The following is a 10,017-nucleotide window of genomic DNA, read 5'->3' on the forward strand; positions in this document are numbered from 1 at the left end:
GTCCTGTTCTATTATGTCTCCCGCGCACAGAAATGGCTCCGCTGTCTTGCCGGAATGCGCAATCTACGAAGTGGGAGGGAACATTGGTAAGTAGAATGATTGGAAGCATGTTCTCCCCGTGTCCCCTAGGGTAGGTACCCTCACAAAAACATGCAGTAATCCAGGTCTCTAAACAAACTGCCTCCCCCTGGCCAGCCGGGGCGCCTGATGGAGGGGAAAGGAACTGGTTGGAATAACGTGTTCCTTCCACGCGCTACGTCCAACCAGGGAAACTCCCCCCTGTCACGTGTAAAGGAGCAACTTGGACACTCAGGCAGGAAGGAAGCATGAGTTCAAGTCCGTTGCTCTCCCCATGTCCCCCATATATGGGGACTATAGGTTGGCGGAGGGTGTGTAGAGAGCCCAGGATCACATTAGATAATTGGCACAGGGGTGAAAAAATGGGTTACAAAATCGAGGGATAAAATTTAAGGAAAAAAAGAATGATGGAAGCATTCCTCTTGGCTTGGACATTCACATGTCTTTCTGTCTGTTGAACTGATAAGTAGAATGATGATGGGACCATTCCTCTTGGCTTTCTGTCTGTTGAACTGATAACCCTAGTAGTGAGGGGGTCTTACGCAATGAGCTGTGCCTGGCACTGCATCTGCACTTATCAGACCAGACAATTGCATAATTATGACACACATGTACTACGTGCTCTCATCTCACACACGAGAGTATACAGTAGACGGGCTCAGGGCCATCGATCTGATGGACATTGCATGTGTGGACGAGGCCTTTGATGTGGGATGAACATTTGTTTTTGTTGATCGGCTTCACTAGTCGGTTGATCGGCTTCACTAGGAAAATCCTTTAATGAAGAAGACTCAGCTCTGAGGTTGTACTTATGATCTCCAGTAATTTTCTATTCACAGCTTCGGCCATATATTGTACATAAACAGACCCATTTTTGTTAATGGCTTTATATTTAAATGTGTCCAACGTTTCTAAACTATATTATATTATTATTATTTTATTTTTTTCCACAGTTTTGTTTATTCAAGATTTCAGGGTATACAGTAAATCAAATAATGACAATATATGTGACACACCCATATGGAACATATCAAAGAGATAACATGTACATATATAAATGTTGTGACCACCATATGCAAAATATTGTGGTAGCCTAAAAGAAAAATAAGTTGTATAGTCCTATGCTAACAGGGAAGTGTCACTGATACAAACCACATAACCTGAATCAAGTTTTGAAACAAAAACAAGACAAACATACGACAAGACAAGACAAGACGACACAACATGACATGGTCATTGGTCACCCCTCCAAAACATAATGGACGTGGCAGTGCACCCACACATGGTTCCTAATAATAAATATACTTAACAACCCAGCTGCGTCGGAGATCATGTCTAGCATGCTCAGATTCAGGATTAAACTCATTCAATCTGGAATAGTTTGGAACTGCAAGTCATTTACCAGTGCGAGGAAGGGGCCCCATGTGTCTTCAAATTTGGATACCGAGCCTCTCATGGTACATCTAATTTTTTCTAATTTAATAAAGTGGAGTACATCTCTAATCCAGTGAAGATGGGTTGGGGGAGCAGAGGACTTCCATTTCATCAGAATTAGATGCCTAGCCAAGAGAGTGGTAAAGGCCACCAAATGAGCTTAAAAAAGTGTCTTTATGTATGAAGTGTACTTTGTGAATCGCGGACCCCCTTGAAAACGAGATGGTTCATCTCAAGGGATTTTTCCTAATAAAGAAATTTCAGACAGACAGACAGACAGCTTTGTATTTTGGCAGTAATAGAGTAGGGGGAGAAATTTCCGAAAATAGCCCAGTAATAAAACCTAAAGTTAGGTAGGGCTAATATAACCCACCCTCAGGTCTGGGTCTTTGTAATAATGTTTTACTGATCCTGGGAACTTTTTTATTCCAAATAAATTCTGAGACCATGCGATCAATTTTATCAAAAAAATGAAGGGGGAGAAAAATGGGCAGGCACTGGACAAGATAAGAGAATTTTGGGAGAGAATTCATCTTGACACAGTTGACGCGCGCAGCAAGAGATAATGGCAATAGAGACCACCGCTCAAACTCTTCCTGGAAGCGAGTCAGTAGAGTACCAAAATTACATTTGAATAAATCTTCAAACCTGTCTGTAATCTGAATACCAAGGTATTTAACCCTTAGAAGATGAAAGACGCCAATTGGCGTCTTCATCAGAATTCCGTAAATGATCAATGACGCCAATTGGCGTCTTCACAGTTTTTGATGAATCTAAACATATTAATATGCTCCGAAGCGCTGTTTAAATTCCTGAGCTTATATTCCAACTACATTACCCAGAAAACCCGTGTCACGTGACACACGTGTACGTGTTGCCATTGGAAGCTGGTCCCACCCCCTGTAAACAGTGGGGGCAGAGGGAGTCTTCATAGTTTTCATTGTTTTGCCTGTTTGCCGTCTCGCCCGAGCGATTTTCTAGCAGAAAAAGTTGAAAGCAGTACTATTTATTTGAGCGAGTTTTGTGGTAGTAGTATTGATCCATACGCGTCCCAGTCGCCTTCTCCAGGCGGAGTAGCCCTGGTCCAGTGCTTACAGCGAGACTCGCTGCTCCCTCCCTCCTTTTTTCATTGTCTCCCCATCGTCGTCCGATGAGCTATACCGGGAAACCATTGAAGAAGACGATCAACCCGGAATGTTTTGAGGTAATCTTATTGTAGAAAATGCCCTTCTATAGTGATCAGAAATCATAAGATGATCGCTACAAATAGATGCTTGGATAATTACTACTACTAGTCAGATCATGACGCCAGAATGACTCACCACGATGGCCCCCAGCCATTAGCCAGCACCGAAGGTGCTGGCTAATGGTGTTGGTCGGTGCATTGGTGCTGGCTAAGGGCTGGAGGGGGGGGTTGGTTGGTGCAGTACAAATGTATCGTAGCAGGCATGCACGCATGGCAGTACAAGTATTTTATATTGTAGCGTGCCTTATAGGCGATCTGATCTTTAGAGTAATGTTCGCTCCTTTTATTTACTGTCTACAAAGACGGAGAACAAACATGCATCGTTTACTGAAGCAACGCGTGGTTATGATGACGTTGCTACAAGGATCGGAGGGGGGACGGGGAGTGAAGCTAACAGTAGCGTATTATATAAGATCTGTATGACGTTTCATTGACGTCTGAGCTTGCATGATAATTGCATTCATTGTATATTGTATACAATCATGATTGTACATTGTTTAGTGTGTCTCCGTGTGATGATGATGATGACGATGATGTCAGATAGCCTACGTCCCCCCCCCCCCCCAACTGGCTATTGGCCGGGCTGACTACAGCTAAATGTTTATTTTTATATATTTAGAACTGGCATCGGAGGAGGAGGATGATGATGATGATGATGATGATGATGAAGACGAAGAGTCAAGACTGCGATGGAGTTCTCCGACACTGAACCGGATGCATTCATTCATTTCAGTTGTTGTTTTTTTTTAAATTTAGCCTACACACACACACACACACCGTCAAGAACAACTGGAATGCAGTGGTTTGGGGACACTGGGGAGTTTGGGGACAACTGTTTTGTATGTAGGCCTATTTATTTTCTGTAATATTTATTATAATTGTATTATGTTAGTAGTCATAAAAAATAAAAGACAAGCTTTTACAATGAGTTAGACCTGTCATGGCTATTTTGTTCACTAGTCTGAGGTTTATGGTTTGACTAAGCGAGTTTCAACTGTGATTTACTCTGTAACGGTAGATGGTAAGAACCCAATTTTTTTGTTATAATACAGTATACATTCAAGTCTATATTTTGATACATATCATGGGCACAAAGTCATATCAAAACAATGTCCTTGGATGAGTTTTTTATCAAAACTGTTTCTTCACAACAGGTTTTTGAGATACATGCATGAATAGACACGGTACTGGTAAGACTATGTAAACATGGTATATATCAAAATGTGCGTTAGAATGTCTAATTTTACCCCAAAAAAGAATTGAGTTTATATGATGTTCCATTTCAGAGCTAGGGGGACTTTTAGCTGGATAGGTCAGATTGATCATGACTGACCATGCTATTTATAGATGGCAAAATATCTACAGTGGTACATGTGAGAAACTTTTTATTTTATTTTAATTGAACTAGACAACTCACCCTTTAAAATGAGATATTGCATGGCTATGTACGCCCAGCAGAAAAAAAGTTATTTAGAAAATAAAACTTCAACCGGTCATAACTTTTTTTGTTGTCCTAGAAACACTACCCAGTGTAAATGCAGGCTCTTTTAAATGGCTTCCAACACCACAACTAAACATTTTATCAACTCAGTTCATTTTTTTCCTGGAAGCAGACAAGCCAAGCTTTCTCTGAAGGTCTTTCGTTGTCACACATTCACAACAGAGAATTTTCAATAAATCATTCAAAAACGCCATTCTGCCATAGAGAAGTCTAAAAACTATATAGAAATCCATGAAACTCTCAAAGAGTTAAAACCATTCAGAGCTATTTTAAATGGAAAATTGCTCAGCGGGTAATTACGTGCTGCTGCGTTTAATGGGAGTAACTCACTTTTATCCAGGTTCAGCTTATAACGAGAGATAAGGCCAAATGAGGAGAAAATGTCAAGTATCGCCGGAATGGATGTAGATATGTCAGAAATATACAAAAGTAAATCATCTGCATAAAGGGATGTCCGCTGCTCAATGCCATTTCTAACTATACCTGTTATGCGAGGGCTCGATCGAAGTGCAACTATATTATATTATTATTGATACATTATTTTCAGACATGTAATCACTGAAATCCTCAAAATGCGTGTGCGTGTCATATAGGTGAGCATTGTCTGGATCCCAACACGCACCTTCTGGACCTGTACAACAGCAACCCAGGAGGGGAGTGGCTGATCAAGATGAAACCCTGCAGTGCCACCAGAGGGCTGTGACAGCCAGGACAGGACAGGCACGCCAGAAACTGTGGAAGGATGGAGGGACTGGGGACATGCAAGCTCCTCCGTTTACTTACGCCAACAGAGGACAAGGGCAAGAGACGTCTTTGCCCTGAGAAGTAAAAGACTGCCAGAAACACAAAGGAGTCCAGAAAGCTTGCACTCCCTCTCTTTATTTCTATCCCTCATTTTCTATCTATCTGACTACCCGTTTGTATTTGTGTGTCTTTCTGTCAGTCGGACAGACAGACAAGTCCTGCAAGGACTGGTAAAGGACAGTGAGCTAGGAGAGGACAGGACAGGAGAGTTGCTGGGCCATTTTGGTTTGCTGGCTGTATTATCAGGCAATCAACTCTGACAACGACAGAGCAGATGGTGATGCAGTGCGCCTCTGGCTACAAGAAGACACTAACTGACTGACTGGTTGACTGACTGCAAGAGACTCAAGTCGCTCTCTCTCTCTCTGTCTTTCTCTGTCTCTCTGTCTCCATTTCTCTCTTTCTCTCACATGCACGCGCACAGCCGCACACACACACACCTTTGCTCAATTTCTCCCTTCCCACTTTGCAACAGACATTTTGCACAACAAAAGGTGGGCTGATGTGGAGAGAGAGAGAGAGAGAGAGAGAGTGTGTGTGTGTGTGTGTGTGGTTCCATTCTGTTGATATCGGCGCCATGCAAAAAAAGGAAAAAAAGAAAAACTCTGCAGGGACACGGAGACACAGAGACCCTGATGAACTGATACCCCGATATCTGTCATATGCTACGCTCTCTCGGGACTTCTAAGACGAAAAGGAATCTCAAATGTCCAACAACACCTGACCCCCCACAGAGAGAAAGAGCACGTAACTCCTTTTCTTTTCTTTAAATGCCAAGGGATTTCCGGCGTCTCGACATCTGTGAGCTGTGTCGTTACCTCTAAAAGGGAGTAGTTAAGGACAGGTGGCGAAGCTGGACTTCAGCCTCCTGCCTTTGTTTTTAAATGTTTTTTTTTATATACTGAAGTGACTCTTGCGTACAAGTGATTATTTATATGAATGTGAAACAATACAATGCTTCTGTACATGAATGTTATGTGAAATACATTTAAAATGAAGGGGAGTCACTTATTCTCTCACTTCAGCAGTGTGACTGCGGTGTAAACTCGCCCATTCTCCTTTGGTGGCATTTGCAGTGTTCTTGTACTTTCTGTTGTTTTTGTTATTTTCAAGATCAGCTCTTTCTCTCAATATCTCTCTTGGGATTTCCACTAAACGACTTTGTTGTTATACCTTCTCGAAGGATACATTTCATGCCTAAAAACATATAGCTCTTGCCATATAGTATACCTTTGATAAAGATGTATTGTCGTGAAATCACCAGTGCTGTACTGTATGTTCTGACCTGAAATGTTTCAGATGATTGTATTGTGTTGTGACTCTCCGAGTTAAACACGAAACCATTAAGCTATTGCGGCCCCAATAACATGTGCACCCTTAACCCATTTTAGGCGGGAACCCCTTTTGGTGTTTTAACTATTGAAAAATAGCAGATCTACAAGTTCATAGCGTGGCACCGAGTGCCGCGCTATGAACTTGTAGGTCTGCTATTTTTGAAAATGTGTGAAAATGTGCCTCAAATCTTTGAATATATATTGTTACAGACTTACAGAGTGAACATTTGCTTCTGGGGGGTCCCTGGAAGAACATATTTTCAGATGGGGGGGCGGAGGCATATTACATATAATTTTTGGGGTTCTTGACATGAAATATTGAGCACCACCGATACAGAAACATAAGGTTTTTCAGAAAACTGTCAGGATTTTGAAGACATTTTTTAAATTTCGACGTCAGGCCTAAATGGGTTAAGCAGAGAATGAATGTGCTTGCCTGAAATGTTTTGTACCGATCGTTAAGACTCCTAGTCTCGGTTTGTGACGCCATGTTTGTGGCTTCACCGCCATTTTGAGGGAAAAGTGTCTCCCGGACTCGCTAGGCGAGGGTAATGACGGGCCGGGCTCGCAGCCACATCCATCATCAACAGCGCCGGCTCCGTCTCGGGGAGCTTCTTCCCCCATAATGGATCATAATGGCGGTGTGATACACGCATCAGAAGATAGCACCAGGGAGGGGAGTCCCGTGGGCCTGGGGAGGAAGATGGAATGTAATATATGGCTGTTGTTAAATTCTACTGCCCCCGCTGGACGGGACAATGGACAAGTGCTGTGCTTGCATGCTTTGGTTGTATGTTGGGGGGGCGGGGGGGGCGGGGGGGTTCTGTACATGTGCACCTGATGTGTTTTTTTTTCTTTCTTTCTTCTTTTTCTGCCTCAGCAAAGTCAGCATGTCGGGTCAGAAACCTAGTATCTCCATATTTATTAAAAAAATGTATGATTTTCTGTAAATCAGTGAGCTTTACAAGACTGTCGCCACAAAATGTGTGAAAATAGCCGATCCACTGTACAAGCACACAACGCATCGTGATGTCTTGTGCGCTTGTTGATCGGCTATTTTCCCTTTTTATTTATTTTTTAGTTTTCATTTTAAAAATCATTTGGACATACAAGGTTTCCACCTGACTGTGTGTGTGTGTGTGTGTGTGTGTGTGTGTGTGTGTGTGTGTGTGTGTGTGTGTGTGTGTGTGTGTGTGTGTGTGTGTGTGTGTGTGTGTCGAGCTTCATTACACAAGTCCAATTGGCCTGTCCCCCTGCATCCAAGGCACAGTTCAGTGCCCCGGCACAAAGCACGCTGACGAAACGACCCTTCTGCTGACAATGATCAGGAGAACTAGGTCACCTCTAAAGCATGCCTCCCAGAGGGCAAGCAAGCAGTACGACAACCTATAGCCAAGCCCCGGAAACATGACACACACACATCACACACACACACACACGCTGTCAGTTGACCACATGAACCCCTAGCAGCCCTATTCTGGGCTAAACGTTTGCCGAAAATAGCCAGTCGGCAAGCTCACGACGAGTCACATTGTGACCCGTTGTGAGCTTGTAGATTGTATTTTCGACAAACAGATGGGTGAAGAGAGAAGAAATGAAAGGGCCTTGTACAGAGCCCTGGGGGACTACAGTCAATGAGGTATAAATAGGGTTTGAGTGGTTAAACAATGGAATATGATGTCTCCGAATCACTGCCGCAAGTTTCCTCTATATTAAATGTATATTGAGTCATTGTGTTTGTTGTGACAGGGAAGGAGAGGAAAGAAGAGCTGTTTGAGCCATTGAGGCTAAATTGATATAAAAATGCAATATAAACAGTGTTAAACTACTGTATATAGTCATCCAAGGCATCTGTAAGGAGTAAATGATTGCCAGTCATAAATGATGGTTGCATCAAGCTAGGTAGTCATCTGTGTGGTCGTGGACTTTTTGTTGTTGTTGCTCATAAACAAAACAATCTAGTCTACTGTACTTTGTTCGTGTTAAAGACACTGGTATCTTTTACAATGCTGTATGGTTGTCAAAAACAACACACAGAATATGTCTGTTCAGAGAGTTTACATCAGTTTGTATGTTCTCCCCCTTCTGTGAAAATATCTTAGGCATTACGGTAGAAACGTTTTTTCCCCATTTTTTATAAAATAAATGTCTCCCATTTGTTAATAAATGTGAAAATAACATTGTTAAAGTGTGTGTGTGTGTGTGTTTTGAGGAGAGGAGAGGAGAGGAGTGAGGCGAATGCATTTGTACATGGGCAACATTTATCATGCATATGAATTTACAGCTGCTTTCATTCTCACTAGGGTACTCAGGCATTCACTAACGGGGTGGCGGAACAACACACACACACACACACACACACACACACACACACACACACACACACACACACACACACACACACACACACACACACACACACACACACACACACACACACACACACAATAAAATCTATTGTGAAGTAATGGTTTGCTGTACTGGTATAATCAATGGATAGATTAACCTTGTAACGTGTGCCGGTTGAGAGAGGCCGGCGGTCCGTCACTCCTTGATTAATCATTGCATTCCCTCCTGGAAAACCTTTCTCAACTAACTGCCTCATCAACTTTGATTATACGAGGTCTCCCAGTAGCCACAATGGGTATTGAAGAGCCATAAGGGTCAGCTATAACCTGATTCATTGTGGCCTTTTAACATTAGATTTTTTCTTTACTTCATATGTCTGACAAAACACGCACGCACGCACGCACGCACGCTCGCACACACGCACACGCGCACGCACGCACACACGCGCACACACACACACACACACACACACACACACACACACACACACACACACACACACAGCTTGTTGTTGTTGTTATTATCGTTTGAGAAAAGTTTGTAGGTCTCACCCACACACCTAGCTCTGGTCCATAGCCTTCTACTGCTTCTACGATTCTGCCCTGCAGTATAAGGCTATGGGACGTTCAGTTTTAAATCTCAAATCGAAATCAGACCAGCCTCTCCTCTTTAGTGGAAATCTCATGAACGTTGTCCTACTCACCAATACAAAGACGGGTTGTGTCAATAGAAAGCCTACTTTCCTTAGTGGACGCACTCTGAGCCCCCCACCACACGTATAAACGGTACTTTTTGGCCAGAATGGGATTTTTTTTCACCGGAGGAAAAATATTCTCTATGAGGCAGTTCTCTGGGCAATATCGGTAGAGTAACTAAAAGTATTTTTTTTCCGGTGGAAACAAAATCCCTTTTTGGCCAAAAAGTACCGTTTATACGTGTGGTGGGGGGCTCAGAGTGCGTCCACTAAGGAAAGTAGGCTTTCTATTGACACAACCCGTCTTTGTATTGGTGAGTAGGTCAAACGTTCGTGAGATTTCCACTAAAGAGGAGAGGCTGGTCTGATTTCCATTTGAGATTTAAAACTGAAAGTCCCATAGCCTTATACTGCAGGGCAGAATGGTAGAAGCAGTAGAAGGCTATGGACCAGAGCTACCACACACCCAACAACCTCATCACCCAGACAGTACCAGCAGTAGAAGGCTATGGACCAGAGCTACCACACACCCAACAACCTCATCACCCAGACAGTACCAGCAGTAGAAGGCTATGGA

The 10,017-nt window shown here is 42.9% G+C and overlaps 1 protein-coding gene across 2 annotated transcripts in view; it reads left to right on the forward strand.

The window, feature by feature from the left end:
- The window catches only part of arhgap40 (Rho GTPase activating protein 40), a 69,855-nt gene extending 63,377 nt beyond the window's left edge, over positions 1 to 6,478 (forward strand). For both annotated transcript variants that reach the window (XM_079510435.1, XM_079510434.1), the window contains exons 14-15: positions 31 to 86; positions 4,853 to 6,478. In XM_079510435.1, coding sequence (XP_079366561.1) covers positions 31 to 86; positions 4,853 to 4,962 — 166 coding nt within the window. In that variant the 3' untranslated portion in view covers positions 4,963 to 6,478. The remainder of the gene's footprint in view (positions 1 to 30; positions 87 to 4,852) is intronic.
- The last annotated feature ends 3,539 nt before the right edge of the window (positions 6,479 to 10,017 follow it).

Source organism: Electrona antarctica (genome assembly GCF_951216825.1).
Source record: "Electrona antarctica genome assembly, chromosome: 9".
Taxonomy (NCBI): domain Eukaryota; kingdom Metazoa; phylum Chordata; class Actinopteri; order Myctophiformes; family Myctophidae; genus Electrona; species Electrona antarctica.